Genomic DNA, 22,018 nt, shown 5'->3' with positions numbered 1-22,018 from the left:
GATCCAGCCAGTCCATCCTAAAAGAAATCAGTCCTGAATGTTCATTGGAAGGATTGATGCTGAGGCTTAAACTCCAATACTTTGGCCACCTGAGGCGAAGAACTGACTCGTTGGAAAAGACCCTGATGCTGGAAAAGATTGAAGGCGGGAGGAGAAGGGGAGGACAGAGGATGAGATGGTTGGATGGCATCACCGACTCAATGGGCAGGAGTTTGAGTAAGCTCTGGGTGTTGGTGATGGACAGGGAGGCCTCGCGTGCTGCAGTCCATGGAGTCGCAAAGAGTCGGACACGACTGAGCGACTGAACTGAACTGAATATTTACTGAGCATTTATGATTGCTAGGCTTTTTACATGCTTCATCTCACTCATCTCTTACAATATCCCATGGCACAGGTACTTTCATTATCATTTCCAATTTACAGGTGAGAGAAACTGAAGTTAAAGAGATTAAATAACTTCTCCAGGGAGCCCCTCGTTCATAAGTGGAAGACTCCATTCTAGTGATGTTCAGAGGCCAGGCAGAGGGGTTAGACATTACCACCTAACACAACTATTCTGTAGGGACCAGGTCCCTGAACAGTGAGCTCCGCGAGCAAGCCCCAGGTGGAAAACTGCACGCCCTGTCGCTCCATCCCCGCCCGGGTCCCGGGTTCCTTCCCGGGCCCAGCCCTTTTCCTCATCCACTCCTTGCCGACAGACCATTAACCCTGCCCACTCCTGCCGCCCCGCCCCCAGGCCTGCTCCTGCCCACTGCCCCGCCCGGTTCCCAGATGCCCCTCCCCTCTCCCCTGTCACTCAGTGGCCCCGCCCCTGCCCCGCCCCAACCCGCGGCCCCGCCCCGCCCATCGCCCTGCCGCGCCCTCCCTGAAGCCTACCAGGTCTGGGAGCTGAGCGTCTAGGACTCACCTCGCAGACCGGGCGACTCCTCCTCCAGCCGCTGCTTCGGCTCGTCTCGCCTCAGACCCGGCGCTGGAAGTAGGGCGCTGGGTGGGATCCGGGGACTGGAGGCTGACTGGGTCACGGGGGCCACGGCCACCTTCATCCCCACAAGTGGCCTTGCCAGGCTCCTCACTGGCGCGAGCCCTGAGGGACCCTCTGAGGAGAGGAAACGGGCGCTTGCGGTCACCCCTCAGCCTCAGTGTCTCCCTCTGAGCCTCGGGCCTTCAACTCTGAGGAATCGTGTGGAGGAAGCCCTAGACGTTCGTGTCCTGGATGCTCGTTGTCTTCTCCTCACACCCCCACCCCCCACCCAACCCTAGCGCCTTCCATTCCTCTCCCCTCCCTCCTTCTCGCTCCCCGGAAGGAGTACCCCCCGTGGCTCTTCCCCCACCTCCCCGAGCGTCCACTTTCTGCCCCTTCATCCTGCCCTGAGTCTCCCCTTCGCCCACCACCCTCACTTCTCACCAGGGATCCCTTCCCACGAATTAAGCCCACTCCCTGGCTTCTACTGCCATACTATCCTTAGCTTTTCGTTGGGCTTCCCTGGTCGCTGAGACAGTGAAGAATCTGCCTGCAATGTGGGAGACCCGGGTTCGATCCCTTTGTCGGGAAGATTCCCTGGAGAAGGAAATGGCAACCCATGCTGGTATTCGTGCCTGGAAAATTCCATGGGCAGAGGAGCCTGGCGGGCTACGGTCCATGGAGTAGTAAACAGTCGGACACGACTGAGTGACTAACTCTTTTCTTTCCCTAGCTATAGGTTCATGAACTCAATTCAACCTACAAATAACTCTCAGGACATTGGGACTTTTGTGAGGGATTTGGGGGGCGGGGGGCGGGATTTTGTGGGGGATGGGGGATTGCAGGCGTGAGAAAATCAATGTCTCAGGAATACTAAATCACAGGTTTATTTTTTTTCTTAAAGCTTACTAATAATCATACACCTGGGAGTAATTGAAAAGGACAAACTGGAATTTATTCCAAGATACCAAACACACAGATTAAAAAGGAAGACAGTGGAGCCAAGGCAGACAAAGGCCATATTCATTAAAATCTTTAGCCCACCCACTGAGAAATGTGGTTTAGTAGATTGCATAACCACATTTATTTTAGGTCCAACGATTTGATTCTTGCGGTGGAAATGGCATTGATCACCTGAGTTTTTAATTCTGTGGCTGATTTTGTTTTCGTATTTATTTTGGCTCAGTTTTCCCTTTTATTGGAACTTTAAGAAAGAAGCAAAAAGATGCTTCTCTAGTGGCAGGTTAAGATTACTTATATGTAAGCAATAACTTGATTCTTTGTCAGTCAGTCGAGGTGTCCTGACGTTCCTTTGCTAATAATGAAGCCTTATGATGTTACTGAGAATAGTACGGTTTGTAGAAATGTTCATAAATTTTTTACCTTCAAGTGAAGGTTTTCTTTTACCATTCTTATTTCAAAACATTTAAATCCGATTCTTTTTTGTTCTTCTGATTCTTTTTCTGTAGTCTCTTGTTTTCTTAATTTTTCTACTTTATGGTCCTTTGGATTTCCATTATTTTAACTTCATAAATTAATACATCATTGAATAAACCATAGTATCTTAAAGAAAACAAAGGAATTCAATACCTGGATATAAATCAACGATCTCACACTTCCCAAACTAAAGTTTTAGAAAAGTGGTTACCTGTGTTTGCTTTTCTTAGTTTTTTCTACCTTTTGCTATTCTGTTGCTTTCCCCCTATTTCCATTTCCTGTTTGTTTTTGTTTGTTTGTTTGTTTTTTATCCCCCCCAGTCTTCCTTCTCTATTTATTTACTGTGTGTGTGCTAAGTTGCTTGTCCGACTCTTTGTGACCCTATGGACTGTAGCCTGCCAGGCTCCTCTGTCTGTGGGATTCTCCAGGCAAGAATACTGGAGTGGGTTGCCATGCCCTCCTCCAGGGTATCTTCCCAACCCAGGGATTGAACCTGCATCTTTTATGCCTCCTGCATTGCAGGCGGGTTCTTTATCACCAGTGCCACCTGGGAAGCCCGTTATTTGATTATGCTGCTGCTGCTGCTAAGCTGCTTCAGTCCTGTTCGACTTTGCGACCCCATGGACTATAGCCTGCCAAGCTCTTAAGAGTTCAAATCCTTTATATAGTATATGTACAATGTATGAAGTGCTCAGTGATCAGAATACATTTAAACGAGGTGCTATTCACAGTTTTAATAGAGTTCTGTCATTAGTTTATAGTTTTGTATTTTAAAGCAGTTTCTTTTCACAAGAAAGTAATTTGAGTTGAGTAATGTATTGAATTAGAAGTTAATCTGTTATAGAATTAGCGAGAAATGGTTTTGCTTACTGTAAAATAACACTAATAGTGTTTTGTATTCAACTTTAAATATCTTTTCATATTCTCTCTAGTTCATTAAATATTATTAAGGAATACAGGCAACATGTTCTACACACATGTGCTTATGAGTAAGCGAGGGCCATTGGCCAAAATCTGGCTTGCAGCTCACTGGGAGAAGAAACTCACAAAGGCCCATATATTTGAATGTAATCTAGAGATAACCATTGAAAAAATTCTTTCTCCTAAGGTATGTTATTGATTAAAATTATAGGATGTATTTACTCTGGCTTATGAAGAGGAAAGGAATTAAAAGACATTATACCATGCAGTGTATTTCCTAGGAAGTTTTACTACTCAAATGGTCTTCTTTTTTTTTAATTCCTAAGCATTTATTGTCTGAAAATAAACATATATTGGTTTCTGTTGGTAGTTAACTTTTTAATATGTTTATCATAAATAGACTGGATCCTGAAAGATAAAGACCATGCTTTGTAACTATTTTGTGATTGTTTCTTATTTGCTAACAAAATATTATATACATAGTAGGTACCAAGTGAATATTTCTTAGAAAAATAATGAGTGAATGAATAGGGAGAGTAGAAGGAAAGGAGGATTGAGTATAAATAAAAATATATGTGAAAACTTCATTAAACAAAGTACTATATTCATTATAAAACAGTTACAAGTTACTAGAATTTGCATTAAAATATTATTTTAATATTTGTATAGGTTAGGAATTTTTCTTCTTAAGAGAAGGATGAATTATATATTACATATCCAATATATTCAATATATAATATTTAATAATTTTCAATATATAATATATTCAATTATATATTGAAATCTTACCTTGTGCCCGGCACTGGGCTAGACTTTAATTTTTTTTAGTTTGTTTAATCTTCACAGTAACCCTATGAGATAGGCTTCTTTTAGCCTCAGTGAATGTGGTATTTAAGAACATGAACTTCTGAGTTGGTCAAATTTAATTTCTGCTTCATCTCTTTATAGTTTTGTTACTTACGTATGCTGTTTATCACGTCTGAGTCTCAGTGTTTTCTTCTGTAAATAGAGGTTGTTGTCAAAATTAAATAAATTAATGTATGAAAAGCTCTTAGGACACAAAATAAGTGTATAATAAATTATAGTCATTATTAATAAATTGAAGTTCAGGAAGGTTAAATGACTTAGCCTCAGCAACTGAACCAAGGCTTGAACGCAAGTCTGCCTGACTGCAAAATTTATGTTGTTTTCATAAAATCAACAATAGCATATTTCATTTAAATGCCACATTAGATTATCTTCACTAAATTAAAAAGTTAATCATTTTACAAGATGAGGTAAAAGTTAAATGATTTACCTTAAATAAGAATACAAAAACATCTGCTTTTTAAAGAGAAGAAATTCTTATGATTTTATAATTTTCAAAGAACAGAGTTTATAAATCTAATTTTTAATATTCTAATACTTTAAAAATTATTGAAAGGTGAAAATTGCACTGCGAACTTCAGGACACCTTCTTTTGGGAGTTGTTCGAATCTATAATAGGAAGGCAAAATATCTTTTGGCAGATTGCAGTGAAGCCTTGCTTAAAATGAAGATGACATTTCGCCCAGGTATAAGTGTGATATTGATTTGTCTCACTTGTTTTTTTTCCCTTTTGCATTTTTAGTTTGGGTGGGCTCTTTTAATTGTTGATACTTTATAATTCCAGGGTGGGTATAATGAATGGAAAACTTCCTTTTGAGTGGAACTTAGTTTCCATGGTTAAGAACAAATTATATTATTTTCCTTGCTCTTTTACTGTGTTTGGGGCAAGAGGTTATACTTTCAAAAACTTGAAATGTTCTTGCATATTTACATAAGAAATGTATTTAAAGCTACCACAGTTGTATAAGAAACTCTGACATTCAGTTTTAATGGGTTTCTTTGTTTGCCATGTCTGCTTTTGCCTTTATGAGATAAATTAGAAATAATGTATTGACAGAACCTAGATATCAATAATTGTCATTGTTTTCAGAATTCTGAAGACTCTTAAATAGCACACTATTTATGAAATATTATAGAAAATCTCTAGGCATTCCAAAGTGCTAGAGATTTACATGTGTCATAAGTAGAATGTCTTCAATTTTTAATTTAATTTTAATTTTATGACTTTCGTCATTTTCCACCCTGTATTATGTTTATTTAGGTACAAACCTTTCCTCTCACACCAGTCTGCAAGCTCCTTGAAGGCAGTATCTTTGTGATATTTATTTTCTGAATCACTTACAGTACTTGTCTCAGTCCCATGTAAATAGTGTTCCCTCAATTAGTACTGGTGAATCAATATTGACAAGGTTTTTTTCTTTATTTAAAATATTTGTAAGATTTCTAGATAGTTGTGGTTCACTTATATATTCCATAAATATTTATTGAGCTCATACTTTGTGTGAAACACTATGTTAGGCTCTGGTTACAAAGACAAGCAAGACAAAGTCCCTTTTGGCCTAGTGAGGAAATCAGATAATGAAAAAGATATTTTTAAAATTATTATAATAATTATAGATTGTGCTATGAAGAAATATGAAAAGAGTACTACCACAGAAAATAACAGACATGTATTTTAGTTAAGCAAGTTGGGAAAAGCCTTTCTGAGTGGATAGAATTTAAGCTTAGACTTGAAGAAAGAGAAGTATCCAGCCATGTAAGACATCCCTAAAGGAATAGCATTCTGGACAGAGGGAACTGCAAGAGCCAAGGTCTTGAGGTAGTAAGGTGCTTGACTCATTCAGAGAGCAAAAAGACCAGTACGTTTCGAGTAGAGTGAGTAAGGCAAAGTGTTGTTAGATGATGCCTACAGGTTTTGTAGGGGTGCAGGGCCCTGATTAGAAATTTAAATTTTATTTAAGTGTACTAGGGAAGTCACTGAGTCATTTTAAGTTTGAGGGTGATCTGACCTAATTGCATATTTAATATATCACTCTGGCTGTTTTGTAGAGAATAGACTGAAGAGAGGTAGGAGCAGATTACAGGGAAACGAGTTAGGAGACTAAACAGTCCAGTGAGAGGAAGTAGAGATTTAGTTTATTGAATGTGGGGGGAGTTTTGTTTCATTTTTTTTTTTTTATCATTTTCAGGATTGGTTGACCTTCCAAAGGAGAGTTTTGAAGCGGCATACAGTGCTATCACATTGCCTGAAGAATTTCATGATTTTGACACCCAGACTATGAAGTAAATTATTTTATTTCTTTTCCTTCAATTTGATTTTCCTGGTAATTTATTGCTTACATTTTCAGATTTCACGAACACAAATAGAACATAGTTAATAGCTGAATTACTCATGTAGTTGACAAAGACTTAAATTTAGTGCAAAATTTCAAAGAAGAACACCAAAAATGTATCATTATGTTTGCTGAATATAGTTTGCAATATTGACAGTACAGTCATTCATTCAATATTTGTTGAGTGCCTTCCATATGCCAAGCACTGTTATAGGCGCTGAGGAGGTAACAATGAATAAAACACTGTTCCTGGTTACATGAATCTTATGTTTTAGTTGCAGAGAGACAGATAATAAGACGAACAAGTAAATACACAATATACTAGGAGATGATCAACATTATGGAGAGAAATAGAAAATAAAGTATCAGAAAGGTCAAGAAAGGCTTTACTGATAAGCTCTGAACAGAAACCTGAAAGAAATGAAGGAATAAATTATTCAGTAATGTGGGGAAGAAAGTTCCACGTAAATCAAATGAAAAAACTCTAAGGCAGAGCGTGTTAGATCTGTTCAAAGAACAGCAAAGAGGCAAGTGAGTCTGGAGTGGAGTAAATGAAAGGCCCAAGTGGTAGGATATGAGGTCAGAGAAGTAGCTGGGGTGCAGATGTCAGAGGGTGTTGTAGGCTATAATAAGGACTTTTCTTTTACTCAGATGGGGTGCACAGGAGGGTTTTGAACAGGTTAAGTGACTGGATCTTGATTTCAACATGCTTCCCTCTGGCTACTTACTAAAAGGGGGAAAGGGAGGAAGCAGAGAGCCTGTGAAAAAATTATTGCTGTAAGAAATCAGATGAGAAATGGCAGTCTCTGTGATCAGTTTTTAGTCTTCATTTTATCTAGATGGTGTTTGCTAAGGATTGGATATGGCTTTAAGAAAAAGAAAGAGGTGAGGTTGACTGTATGATTTCTGGTGTGAGAATGGAGTTACCAGTTTAATAAAATTAGGATAACTAGAGAATGGCAAGCTTAAAGGGGCAAGGTAAAGGAAAGTAAATTAGGTTTGGGACATATGTTTTGAGATGGCTGTTACACATCCAAGGGAGCAGGTAGGTAGTTGAATATGTGGGTCTGAAATTCAGGAAAGATGTTTGATGGGATATATAAATTTGATGGGATACATAAATTTGAGAGTTGTGAGTATTGATAACTTACGGTGAACAGTATCAGATTTGTGATGTCCAAAGAAGAAGATTTAGCTTCCGGGACCAGGGACCAGGCTTGATCATTCAAGAGCTTTTGTATAGCAGAGTTTTATTAAAGTGAAAAGGGACAGAGAAACCTTCTGACATAGACATCAGAAGGGGGCTGAGAATGCCCCACTCACTAGTCTTCAGCAAGGGAATTATATACTTTTTAATTAGTTATTACAATAAATCAAAAGAATGTGTCAAGTTTGTGAAAATTTTACCAGACCCACTCCTACAATTTGCACTTTAGGATAACAGGATCAGAATTTAACAATAGAAAAATCCTACTAGATCCACTTCCATAATTTACATTTTAAGACATCAGGATTAGTCAGAAGGTTTTCAGGATGGAGAAACTGTCCTCAAGCAGGATACGTTGTTGTTATATAATCCCTAGTTCAGTTCAGTTCAGTTCAGTCACTCAGTCGTGTCCGACTCTTTGTGACCCCATGAATCGCAGCACGCCAGGCCTCCCTGTCCGTCACAAACTCCCGGAGTTTACTCAAACTCATGCCCATTGAGTCGATGATGCCATCCAGCCATCTCATCCTCTGTTGTCCCCTTCTCCTCCTGCCCCCAATCCCTCCAAGCATCAGGGTCTTTTCCAATGAGTCAACTCTTCGCATCAGGTGGCCAAAGTATTGGAGTTTCAGCTTCAGCATCAGTCCTTCCAATGAACACCCAGGACTGATCTCCTTTAGGATGGACTGGTTGGATCTCCTTGCAGTCCAAGGGACTCTCAGGAGTCTTCTCCAACACCACAGTTCAAAAGTTCAATTTTTCGGTGCTCAGCTTTCTTCATAGTCCAACTCTCACATCCATACATGACTACTGGAAAAACCATAGCCTTGACCAGATGGACCTTTGTTGGCAAAGTAATGTTTCTGCTTTTTAATATGCTGTCTAGGTTGGTCATAACTTTCCTTCCAAGGAGTAAGCGTCTTTTAATTTCATGGCTGCAGTCACCATCTGCAGTGATTTTGGAGCCCAAAAAAATAAAGTCTGACACTGTTTCCACTGTTTCCCCATCTATTTCCCATGAGGTGATGGGGCCAGATGCCATGATCTTAGTTTTCTGAATGTTGAGCTTTAAGCCAACTTTTTCACTCTCCTCTTTCACTTTCATCAAGAGGCCTTTTAGTTCCTCTTCACTTTGTGCCATAAGGGTGGAGTCATCTGCATATCTGAGGTTATTGATATTTCTCCTCGCAATCTTGATTCCAGCTTGTGCTTTCTCCAGCCCAGCGTTTCTCATGATGTACTCTGCATATAAGTTAAATAAGCAGGGTGACAATATACAGCCTTGACGTACTCCTTTTCCTATTTGGAACCAGTCTGTTTTTCCATGTCCAGTTCTAACTGTTGCTTCCTGACCTGCATACAGGTTTCTCAAGAGGCAGGTCAGGTGGTCTGGTATTCCCATCTCCTTCAGAATTTTCCCAGTTTATTGTGATCCACACAGTCGAAGGCTTTGGCGTAGTCAATAAAGCAGAAATAGATGTTTTTCTGGAACTCTCTTGCTTTTTTGATTATCCGCTAGTACAGAGTTTAAACTGAGTTGTTTGTTTTGTAGTCATCAGTTCCCGGCCTAAAGAAAAAAAAACATTTTATGTGACTAAGACTAAAGAATGTAGAGGAAAAAAGTTTGTCCTTTCCTCCTCTTTGAGAGATCCAAACCCCTATCTCCTCCTTGAGAGCTTCAGACCCCTTTCTCCTCTTCTGGGAACCTAGACTTCTTATCAACCTGCCTAGGAATTGACTCTCTCAATATGTAGATGGAACTTTAACCATAAGTCATAAGAGATCCCTAAAGGAATAAGTGTAGATTTTAAAGAGAGGGGAAGGAAGGAGAGAAAGTGGGGGGATGAGAGCGATTTGAAGACTGGATATTGATTCATTCTTATTAGTTAATAGTCTGGGAGATGAGGAAGAACTAATAAAGGAGATGGAAAAGGAGCAACCAATGAGGCAGAAAGAAAATCAAGATACAGTAGTGTGGTAGAGGTCAGTAGTTATTGCAGGGGTTAAGAGGAGAAAGTGTTCCATGAGGAAGGGAGTGAACATCTATTTCAAATGCTGTTGATTATGGTGAGTAAAATAAGGATTGAGAATTACTGGTTGGATTTGACAACCTGAAGATGATATGCATGTATAATAAACTAATGTTTGTAAGTAATACTATTGAGCAAATTCTCCTTTATTTTTGTAATAAAACCTGTTTTTTAAAGGATTTTGTTTGTTTCTCAGTATACTGCAAAGTCACTGTGTTCTGTTCACATGTTTCCCTCAATCTTGTATTTCTCCATAGTGCTATTGATGTTTCAGAATGCTCTATTCAGAACCAAAGCAAACCAGAAGAAATCACACTTAGAGAAGATTATGGCAATGATCTACTTTTCCACGCTGGAAGCTTTGGTGAGAACATTTGAGAAATTAAAGCTACAAGTCATAATCAGTTATATTTTCATTTTTGTTGTATAAATAAAACAACACCAAAGCTATTTCTATGCCAGCAGAAATATCTGTAGAATGAATGTTTGATATATGAATTTAACCCCTGCAGTGAGTTTATCTTTGCCTTTTTCTAATATAGGTGTCAAATGCTAAGACTCAGTCTTAGCCTATATTTCCCTTCTCAGTGTACAACCATTTACTGAATATCTACCATATGTCAGATACTGTCACAGGATGGGCAATGCAGAGTTTAAAGAAGCATTTCTTGCCTTCAAGGAACTTCAGGCTGGGAGAGAACAACTATAACAGTTGTTATAGTTAACATGTACACAAGGCTTTGCATGTGTGCTGCATACAGAGTCTCTAAAATATATTTCTTTTAAGTATGATATCAATAACAAGATTTTAAAATAGCTTGGAAATGAGGAAGAAATACACACTAAATATACATTGATTGGGAAATAGAAACTATTTAATGTATTTTCAAATTGAAGTTATATGGTGTAATTTAACTTTATAGTATTTGTTCTTTTTTGTGACACTTACCACTCTCTGACTTGTATCATGACATTTATTGTATTGGTCTGTATTATTCTGAAAACTCCATGAGGGGAAGATCTGTGTCATATTCATCTTTGATTTTCTTAATGCTCAATGCGTGAGCATAGGAGAAGGATGGCCTAAGCCTGTCTTAGATGGAGGAGGGTGGTCAGGATAGTAATGTTTGAGCTACATCGTAACCTCCGCTTTTCATCCTGACTCTTCCATAACTCTTATGATCTATAGCAGTGTTTCTCAAATGAGCTATGGTGAAGGACCAATTTTATACTTTGTCAATTTCTGATCTGTCATGGAGTGATACTTTTGTAAAATATAATAAAAATGAATTACTAGAAAAATTAAAAATTTTTAAATCAACATATAAGCCTTACGTTTTTGTTATTAAATCCAACATGTATAAAATTACTCTATGACATTATCTTAAAACTTTGTAAATATTTACCTATAATTTGTGTATTTACTCTGTTGTGGATCATCACTGTCCACAGACCCTACTTCGAGTAGCACACATCTCTTACTGGCTGTTACCCCAAACCTTGAAATCTAACACATTGGTAGAGTTAATCGTAGTTCTTACTGCCCAAGGCACTTTATGTACATTTCCCTGTAAATACTCTTCAGCCCTGATGCTTTAGGATCACTTTTAATTATGTTTTCTCTAAGCTTCATCCCAGTGTCCGTTGTTTTTTTTTTTTTTTTAAGTTGGACATGTCTCTCAGTCTCTTCCCACATTTTATACATCTGTGCAAGAGCAATTGTCCTTAAATTCCTTTTTTTTTTCCATGTCACATTCCTCTTAAGTGCCTTGGGTCCTTATAACTAACTGATAGACACTTCTGCCTATCCTCAAGGCACTCTACCGGTTTATCATCATCTTTATTCTATTAACTTTGTTTTACCTTAATACAGACTTTTTGCTCCAGTCAAGCAATTGTCGTACCAGTCACCCGATACAGTTTAATTGTTCTCAATTCTGTCTTCCTCTACAGTTCAAGAAGGTGGGAAGAATATGTTCAGAGTAGACTGACAGACCTGGGTTTGAGCCTGAGCTTCCTCTGTTGATTTGCTGTGTGATATTGGGCAGATCACCTAGCTCATCTGAGCCTTACTGCCCTATTTGTAAAATTGGGATATTGCTAGCAACATCACAGAGTTATTTCCCATACTCTCTCCTTCAGTACTTTCTACCAATAAGGAACTTTTCTCTCCTTCAAACACTAGCTCAAACCTAATGTCCTCTAAGAGATGTTTAATATTATTTCATCCTATTCTGGATTATAAAATAAAAGTGAAACCAAGACTGTTTCCTTAATTTTTTGGTTTAATCTCAGGTTCTCATGATGCTCAGTGCTCAGAATATGGTACTATTCATAAATGTTATTGTTGTATTGACCAAGACCAATTTTTCTTTTGGAGGCTATCAAGGTGTACCTGGAAGATGAGAACAATATTTTTAGTTCTTTGGAAAAATTAATCTCTTCTATTGAGCAAATCTTTAGTTCAGTGCAGTCAAAGTTGCCTTTTTTAGCTTTTTTTCTAGAAGAAATGTGGGTCTTGCAGTGATACTTCATGATTTTCTTTATCGATTAGCATTAACATGGGTTGTTAGATGAAGGGAAGAGAGGACCAACCTCTAACCTCTAGGATTTTTAGACTGCTAGACTCTCATCTCTAAGGTTTAGACTTTTGGACCAAGAGACTCAAATCCAAGAAAGGGATATGCATGTACTGACAGCCAATCTGGAAGCAGGTCTGTTTGAAGCAGGGAGTTCATTTTATCTGCTGCTGTCAGTGTCTTAGGAGTTTTCTGTCATAAGTCTCCATTTTGGCAGAATTCTAACACTGATATGAAGACTGTCTTTGCTGGGTTAAGATCCTGGCTCTATCACTTCTTAGGATATGACTGTAGGCAAGTTATAAAACCTTTCTGTGGATATTTCCTTGTCTGTACTGAGGACTGTAATAGTATTCTCTACTACATAATATAATGCATGCACATAATAAGCACTCAGTTTATCTTAGCTTACCAGGTGTTCTTTTTTAAGATTTATTTATTTTTTTGGGCTTCCCCAGTGGCTCAGTGGTAAAGAATTCAGCTGCAATGCAAGAGACGCAGGAGAATCAGAGAATTTGTTCCCTGGGTTGGGAAGATCCCCAGGAGGAGGGCATGGCAACCCACTCCAGTATTCTTTTTTTTTTCCATTTATTTTTATTAGTTGGAAGTTAATTACATTACAGTATTGTAGTGGGTTTTGTCATACATTGACATGAATCAGCCATGGATTTACACGTATTCCCCATCCCGATCCCCCCTCCCACCTCCCTCTCTACCCGATCCCTCTGGGTCTTCCCAGTGCACCAGGCCCGAGCACTTGTCTCATGCATCCAACCTCACTCCAGTATTCTTGTCACGAAAATCCCATGGACAAAGGAACCTGGAGGGCTGCGGGTTCACGGGGTAGCAAAGAGTTGGACACACACACACGTTTACTCATTTATTTCTTTTTGGCTGCACTGGGTCTTCATTGCTGTGCAGGCTTTCTCTAGTTACAGCAAGCGGGGGCTACTCTTCATTGAGGTGAACAGCCTTCTTACTGTGATGGCTTCTCTTGTGGAGCACGGGCTCTAGGGAGCGCAGGCTTCAGTAGTTGTGGTGCTTGGCTTAGTTGCTCCGCAGCATGTGGGATCTTCCTGTACCAGGGATTGAACCCATGTCTCCAGCACTGGCAGGAAAATTCTTAACCACTGGACCACCAGGGAAGTCTCAGCTGACCAGATTTTGTCTTTCTTACTGCTGTGTCTCCAACCCCTAGCATATTGCCTAATACCTAGTCGTTCAATGGGCTTCCCTTGTAGCTCAGTTGGTAAAGAACCTGCCTGCAGTGCAGGAGACCTGCGTTCAATCCCTGGGTTGGGAAGATCCCCTGGAGAAGGAAATGGCAACCCACTTCAGTATCCTTGCCTGGAAAATCTCAAGGACAGAGGAGCCTGGTGGGCTGCAGTCCATGGGGTCGCAAAGAGTCGGGCACGACTGAGTGACTACCACTTACTTACTTAGTCGTTCAATAAATACTAAACAATGTTGTAAACCCATTCTTTAATATTCTACCTACTTTTCCATTATATAGAAGGCAAACATAACTCCTTATATTCCAAACCCTCATTTTGGACTAACAACTCAAACAACTGAAGCTCTAATGTCCTTGAAATAATATGAAATAATACTTGATCAAGCAGGATGCTGCTGCTGCTGCTAAGTCACTTCAGTCGTGTCCGACTCTTAGCAACCCCATGGACGGCAGCCCACCAGGCTTCTCCGTCCATGGGATTTTCCAGGCAAGAGTACTGGAGTGGGTTGCCATTGCCTTCTCCGATCAAGCAGGATATGACCCACCTAAGGTAGAATAAATAATTCTACTGCCAATAATAATTTTCTGGGAAGTTATTAAATTGTATCACCACTAAAAACTCAACCCCAGTATTTTGGCAGTTTTTCCTCATTGTATTAGGAAAAGCATTAGACTAGAAATCTGGTCTTTACTGATTAGCAGGATGAATTTACTTGAATAATTCAAATAAGTTTTTCTCTTTTTCTTTTTTATTGAAGTATAGTTGATTTATAGTGTTGTGCCAATCTCTGCTGTATAGCAAAGTGACTCAGTTTTACACATATAAACTTTTGTTGTTTAGTCGCTAAGTCATGTCTGACTCTTTTGCACCCCACATGGACTGTAGCCTGCCAGGCTCCTCTGTCCATGGGATTTCTCAGGCAAGAATTCTGGAGTGGGTTGCCATTTCCTTCTCCAGGGGATCTTCCTGACCCAGGGATCAAATCTACATCTCCTGCATTGCAGGTGGATTCTTTACCACTGAGCCACCTGGGAAGCCCTTATGCATATATACCTCTTTTTTTTTTTAATATTCTTTTCCATTATGGTTTAACCCCAGGAGATTGGATGTAGTTCCCTGTGCTATACAGTAGGACTTTGTCATTTATCCATTCTAAATGTAATAGTTTGCGTCTACCAACCCCAAATTCCCAGTCTATCCCTCTCCTTCTCTCTTCCCTTGGCAACCACAAGTCTGATCTCTATGTTTGTGAGTCTATTTTTGTGTTGTAGGTATGTTCATTTGAGCCATATTTTGGATTCCACATACAAGTGACATCATATGGCATATGTCTTTCTTTTTCTGACTTACTTCACTTAGTATGATAGTCTTTAGTTGCACTCATGTGGCCGCAAATGGCATTATTTTGTTCTTTTTAAATGGCTGAATATTAGGTTGGTGTGAAAGTAATTGCAGTTGTGTGTTGTTGAACTTTGCTGTTTGACATTGGAATACATTCTTAAATAAATGTGGTTATGTTATACATCATTTTAATGCTCATTTCTTTGTGTTTTTTTCTTGCTAATGACTTATTACTTGCTGTTTATTTTATATTTATTTTAGACTAGGGAAATGATGTTAGACAGAAAAAGCAGATTAGAGCAATTTTCTTACTTGAGTTCAAAATGGGTTGTAAATCGATAGAGACAGCTCACAACATCAACAACATGCTTGGCCTAGGAACTGCTAATGAATATACAGGGCAATGATGGTTCAAGAAATTTTGCAGAGGAGACGAGATAAGGTAAAGATGGGAAGTGTAGAAGCTGGCCATTGGAAGTTGACAGTGACCAATTGAGAAGATGCTGAAGCTGAAGCTCCAATACTTTGGCCGCTTGATGCAAAGAGCTGACTCATTGGAAAAGACCCGATGCTGGGAAAGATTAAGGGAAGGAGAAGGGGGCAACAGAGGATGAGATGGTCAGATGGCCTCATCAAATCAATGGACATGAGTTTGAGCAAACTCTGGGACATAGTGAAGGACAGGGAAGCCTGGCCATGCTGCAGTCCATGGGGTCACAAAGGGTTGGACACAGCTAAGCAATTGAACAACAACAATTGAGGGAATCATTGAAGCTGATCCTCATACAACTACGTGAAAAGATGCCAAAGAACTCAGTGTTGACCGTTCTACGGTCATTCGGCATTTGGAGCAAATTGGAAAGGTGAAAACCTCAGTAAGTGCGTACCTCATGAACTTGGTACCTCATGAGCTGACTGAAAATCAAAAAAATAGTCATTTTGAAGTGTCATCTTCTCTTAGTCTGTGCAACAAGGAACCATTTCTCTATCAGATTGTAACATGTGATAAAAAGTGGATTTTATACGACAACCGGCAATGACTAGCTCAGTGGTTGGACCAAGAAGAAGCTCCAAAGCACTTCCCAAGTCAAACTTGCACCATAAAAAGGTCATGGTCACTGTTTGGTGGCCTGCTGCCACAGCTTTCTGTATCCTGGTGAAACCATTACATCTGAGAAGTATGCTCAGTAAAAAAACAAGATGCACCGAAAACTTCAACACATACAGCCGGCACTGGTCAACGGAAAGGGCTCAGTTATTCTCACAACAATTCCCGACCACGTATCGCACAACCAACACTTCAAAAATTGAACAAAAACTTTATTAAGTTTTGCCTCATCCAGCATATTCACCTGACCTCTCACCAACCGACCACCACTTCTTCAAGCATCTTAACAACTTTTTGCAGGGAAAATGCATCCACAACCAGCAGGAGGAAGAAAATGCTTCCCAAGAGTTTGTCAAATCTCAAAGCACAGATTTTAAGGCACAATGAGGTTTAAGTGATTTTCTCCAAGGTCATGGTGCTAGTAAGTGGCTGAACCAGGGTTCCAAGGAGCATTTTGTAAATATTTATTTATTTGGCTGCTCTGGGTCTTATTTGCAGCATGCAGAATTTAGTTCCTCAGTCAGGGATGGCCCAACCAGGCCCCTTGCATTGTGCACATGGAGTCCTGGCCACTGGAGCACCAGGGAAGTCCCAGGGAGCCTTTTGGAATGGTGCTGACAGTGTGTGGGCACTGCCCTGAACGTCCACAATAACTGTCTGCTTTCATCCCCACAGCACCTCTAGGAAGTTGATATGGTTGTTGAAGCACTTGTCCAAGGTAGGGCCGCTGGAAATGAAAGTCTGATTATCTGAGCTCAGAGAGTCTCAGGTCACTAAACACCTGGTTACAGATGAGGACACCAGGGCTGCAAGGGTTGGTGGTGATGTGAAGTGAAAGTCACTCAATCATGTCCGACTCTTTGCGACCCCATGGACTATACAGTCCATGGAATTCTCCAGGCCAGAATACTGGAGTGGGTAGCCGTTCCCTTCTCCAGGGGATCTTTCCAACTCAGGGATCAAACTGGGTCTCATGCATTGCAGGCAGAGTCTTTACCATCTGAGCCACCAGGGAAGTCCCCGTACAACAACACAAATCAGGCAAAATACACATATATCCCCTCCATCTTAAGCCTCCCTCTCCCCCACCCATCCCACTCCTATAGGTCATCACAGAGTGCCAGGCTGGACTCCCTGTGTTGTACAACACCTTCTCACTAGCTATCCATTTTACATATGATAGTATTTGTAGACTTTTTAATGACAGCCACTCTGACAGTGTGAGGTGGTACCTCATTGTAGTTTTGATTTTCATTTCTCTAATAATTATTGATGTTGAGAATCTTTTTGTGTGCCTACTGGCCATCTGTTTGTCTTCTTTGAATAATTCAAGTAAATTTTTAGATCTCATTTTTCTCATCTATAAAATGAGATGAGCTATACAAGATGATATCTAAATTCTAGCTTCTAACCTTAAAATTTTGTGTTGCTATGACCAACTCAGTATTAATGATATGTATTTATTTAGGGGAGGAACCTGAAATTCTCAGAAGACATAGCTTATTTGATGACAACATATTGCTGAGTTCCAGTGGTCTTTTACTTGAACATAGTTCTGAAAGCCCCATTGGAGAAAAATCTCTGTTCTGTGGCAGTGGAGATGGATTTGGAGATGAAGGAGCTGCAGGAGAAATGATTGGTATGCTCTCTGGTCATATAGAAACTGGATATTTGTTTCAGTCAAATTACTATAACAAACTGCAAGATTTATTCCAACAAACAGAAATTTCGGATATGCCTCTGTGTCATATAGATTAAAATATTTTTTACATAAGTTTTCGAAGTCTATAGTATATTTAAACATTTAGGCTAGATCTAAGTAAATAGCCATCTTTGACACATTTATTATATAGGTGGTGAAATACATTTATCATATAGGTTCTTGTTTTTCTTTCTACAAATTTCTAGTTTCTAGAGAGGAAGAAGTGAGGTTAGTGTACTCCTCACAAAATATACTAGATCGTATACTAGAAACATTGTTTTCTTTAGCAAAAATTGTGGGACGGCTAGTCTAAAGGATCTGTCTAGCATTTTATATTATTATTTTATTGTGATCTTACTGTAATCATAGAAATAGGATAGACAAAACTGGGAAGTCTAAATGTACCTAATTATAATGATACTGACCTTTATATATCAAATCTTTTTTTAATTATCTAATTTACAATAAAAGGCTGGTTATGGCAAACTTAATGAAATTTGAAAACTATGAAAAATAGTGGCTTTACCTTAGATCTCTACTAAAGGGGTTTAAGAACTTTTATTTCTTGATTTGAAATCTAAACATGGCTTTGTAACAAGGCTACTATCTTGGTAGTTTGGTAAATATTTTCTGACATTAAACTCTTAAAAATACATGTTTAATAAAGGAAAGGAAATTAAATATATAAAATTTCATATCCTACTGCATGAAATATGGCAGTCTAGGTTGTTGTTTAATCGCTCAGTCATGTCCGACTCTTTTGTGACCCCATGGGCCACCAGGCTCCTCTGTCCATGGGATTTCCCGGTCAAGAATAAGGGAGTTGGTTAACATTTCCCTCTCCAAGGGAGCTTCCCAACCCAGGGATCAAGCCCACATCTCCTGTATTGGCAGGTGGGTTCTTTACCATTTGAGCCACCAGGGAAGCCCCATGGTAGTCCATGTAACCAGTCAAATCTAATTAGGTAGAGTTCACTCTTTTTTATATCCCTTGACAACTCGTTGCATACTAAGCTATCAAGTGTTTAGTGAACAAATGACAGATTCAGCTCTGTATAAGAAAAGTGTTTATTTTGTTTTCAAGACAATCTACTGCAAGATGATCAGAATATCCTGTCAGAAGAAATGCATTTAAATATAGAAATTTCCCTGCTTCCTGAGCCTCCTAATACTGTAGTGGGTATGTAGGAATTTTCTTTTGTGTAGAAAGTGAATAGATATTATTATTCAAATTAAGCCTCAAAACTTCTAGGTTTAAGTAGCAGTATAGTATAGTGAAAGATATTAAAGAGAGTTGTCCCTCAAACTCTTAGCATGATTTCGACAATAGAGCATAGAAAATTAAGTTTTGAGAAAAGTACAATGATGGGTGTTTAATCAGGATTGGGTTTATTTGTTATGAGAGCATATTTAAATAGTCTGGCAAAATATCCTGCTTTTGAATCATTAAAATAATATGTTACATAGTAAAAAGCATCATTAATGTTTGACATTAACATTGTTATTATTAACATTAATACCACATTAATATTAACATGGCTTGATGATCCACATACAGTTTTATAGAAATCACAAATATGGGGATATTTTCTACTTGAAATTGATTGTGAAAGTACTTCAGATGATTTGAAGTCTTTGTAGTCTGATTTTTCTTAAAAAATAAAAAAATGACTAGCCCCATTTTGATTTTTCACTTTTGTGTGTTGCATTTGCTTTCTAATACAGTAGTATAAATTTAAAATGAAAGAGATGGGCAATAAAAATTTAGTTATGTATGATCCTTTATGGGTCAAATAATCATTAACAGAATACAGTTTTTAGCAGACATATTGTCAAATTTATGTCAGTCATTTATTGTGGTTCCTACCACTGTTTTTACTTCTGCCATGACTGTAGCCTAGCCTTAGATGTCACAGGTGCAAAAGTGGGTGATTAATATTTGACCCACCTGGACACTGTGGGTCCCAGACTATATAATCTCTGAACCTCTTCAACGCTATTAAACACATGATTCTAAAAATTCATTTGTGGCTCCAGTTAGCAATATAAATCTACAGTTAATCTTTCACTTTAATTCTCATATAGTCTTCTAGTTTGCAACATAATCATTATTTTTTTAATAAATCCTTTTATGGCAATGTTGATGAGTAGAACCAGATAATCCAGAGTGTGTATGTTCACCTGAAAATGAAAAAATGGATGAAACTACAGTATCAAAAGAAGAGGAAGAATTTACCCTTGACCCAATTGATGCTTCAGGTCAGAATCATTCATGTTTTTATTTTAGCTTTGAGGCACTACTATCTTATTTACCCTGAGATATTTTGATAATTCTTAAAATGTTGTAGGAGGTAGTCAATCTAGTAATAACATTTATAATACAATAAGGGAAGAATGTGAAGAAAGTTTGAGATGATAATTTTATTATATCCAGTCCTGATCAAACCATCTATCCAGTTTGGGAAACTGGAAAATTTAAACCTGAGTTCAGTTCTAGTAGTTATCAAGCCATTTATTCTGAGCACAGAAATGAAGATGACATAGTTCCTCTTTTAAAAAGCTTAAAATTTGATTGGGAAGATAAACATGCAAATGAATGTTTGAATATTTAAAATAAGACAGAGTGAAAGGATCCAAATAGAGGCACTGGATATGAATCGAACATATCCCTAGATCTTTAAAGCATATCCTAGTTTTAAGTATTATCTTTGATATGAATTTCAGTTTATAAATTCAGGCATGCAAAGAATAAAGCATTTAACTTTTTCTTTACAGAATTCAATTCTGAGCCCCTATTCCACTTGGTTGGCAAGAAATTCAATCTGCATAGCTCCCCTATCTGCCCTGAGCCATGTAGTATCAGGTTTGAAGGAGGGGTACAGTAGGTAGAAGGGAACCTCTGGTCATCAGCCATACCACCTGGTGATACCCAGTGTCCCAGCCTGCATAGTCTCTGTGGTCATCACACAGCCAGCCTCTTTGGAATCTTGTCATATTCCTAGGATTTTACTGAGACACATCAGCAAGCAGGTTCCTTCTGGCTCCATCTGATCTCAGAATTCCACCCTGTCCAAGAAATCTAACCATCCCCCAACTGTTGCATCTTTACTAAGGAAAAGCTTGACTTCTACTTTTTACCTGGCAAAATTAGTTAAAGGAGCAAATCCCATGACCCTAGCTATCTACTTGGAATTTACATATGAATTTCAGTGGGAAAGGGGAAAATGCACTGGACAGATACAAATTAATGTTTCAAAAATTTATCCTGAAAAATAAAGAAATCAATATTTAGTCTATCAGTAATTTTTTAAAAAGTTATCCTGTTAGTTATTTTAAGGAATTTCAAAACTGAGTGACTTCCCTCTCAATGTACTCCCTGCTCCACAGTTTTCAGTTCTCCACTTAGTAGGTCAACTGCCTCCCAAGCAGTTTACAAAATGTGTTAACCCTTGGTTGCTGAGACACAGTAGCTGTGCAAAAACCTTAAAAGGATAATTTTCAGTAGAAAGAAGGGGATTTTTCTTAAGGCAACTCTGTAGGGTGTATTGTGTTAGACATTTCTTAGATATGCAGTGCCTAGAATATCATTTTACAGAGGTGTACAACCTATCACATTTGTACATATTTCTTATATTTAGATATTGCTGAAAAAAGAAAAGGTAAAAACAGGAAATTGCTCATAGATCCAGTCAAGGAGATCAGTAGCAAAATTATGCATAGACAGCTTACTTCCTTTACGGACACACTCATGGTTTTGGAACTTGCACCTCCTACCCAAAGACTGATGATGTGGAAGCAAAAGGGAGGAGCAGATACACTTCTGTCAACTGCTGCCCAGGATTTGACTCATGCTAAACTGAAAATGGTAACAGTTTCCATACTTTGACATGGGTGAAATGTTTGGTGATAAACAAATACATATTTGTATTCATATATGCAACAGAATTTAAACCCGTGAAAAAATACCCCCTTACTTTTGAATTAATTTGCTCGATGCCTGTACATGAATTATAGTTTTTACTTTTTAGCATATGTGCTTGTATTTTGTTGAATTGCTTTACTTGTACATAAAATGAGAAAAAGTGTATATTTTTACAGTTGTTTACAAAATGCTTTGTGTCCTCTGGCTTTAAACTTGGAAGAAAATTGATACAGAAGGAGTCAGTAAGGGAAGAAATGAGAAGCGAAAATATAGTAGGTGAGACATACTAATTCTGTTGGTGTTGAGGGAATGTTGTAGAAACAAAAATTTGATTTTACATTTCAAAATAAAGATGGGATCTAATTCCATATTCCC

The 22,018-nt window shown here is 38.6% G+C and overlaps 1 protein-coding gene across 1 annotated transcript in view; it reads left to right on the top strand.

Moving 5' to 3' along the window:
* The first annotated feature begins 867 nt into the window (after positions 1–867).
* Positions 868–22,018, top strand: part of RAD21L1 (RAD21 cohesin complex component like 1) — a 34,215-nt gene continuing 13,064 nt past the window's right edge. Inside the window, exons 1-6 of the mRNA XM_043479443.1 lie at positions 868–976; positions 3,331–3,506; positions 4,743–4,872; positions 6,376–6,469; positions 10,014–10,120; positions 17,488–17,658. Of these exons, the coding sequence (XP_043335378.1) occupies positions 3,363–3,506; positions 4,743–4,872; positions 6,376–6,469; positions 10,014–10,120; positions 17,488–17,658 (646 nt within the window). The 5' untranslated portion in view covers positions 868–976; positions 3,331–3,362. The remainder of the gene's footprint in view (positions 977–3,330; positions 3,507–4,742; positions 4,873–6,375; positions 6,470–10,013; positions 10,121–17,487; positions 17,659–22,018) is intronic.

This window comes from Cervus canadensis, chromosome 10 (genome assembly GCF_019320065.1).
Source record: "Cervus canadensis isolate Bull #8, Minnesota chromosome 10, ASM1932006v1, whole genome shotgun sequence".
Lineage (NCBI taxonomy): Eukaryota > Metazoa > Chordata > Mammalia > Artiodactyla > Cervidae > Cervus > Cervus canadensis.
Note: the sequence above shows the minus strand (reverse complement) of the source record. Positions and strands in the feature narration are given on the sequence as shown.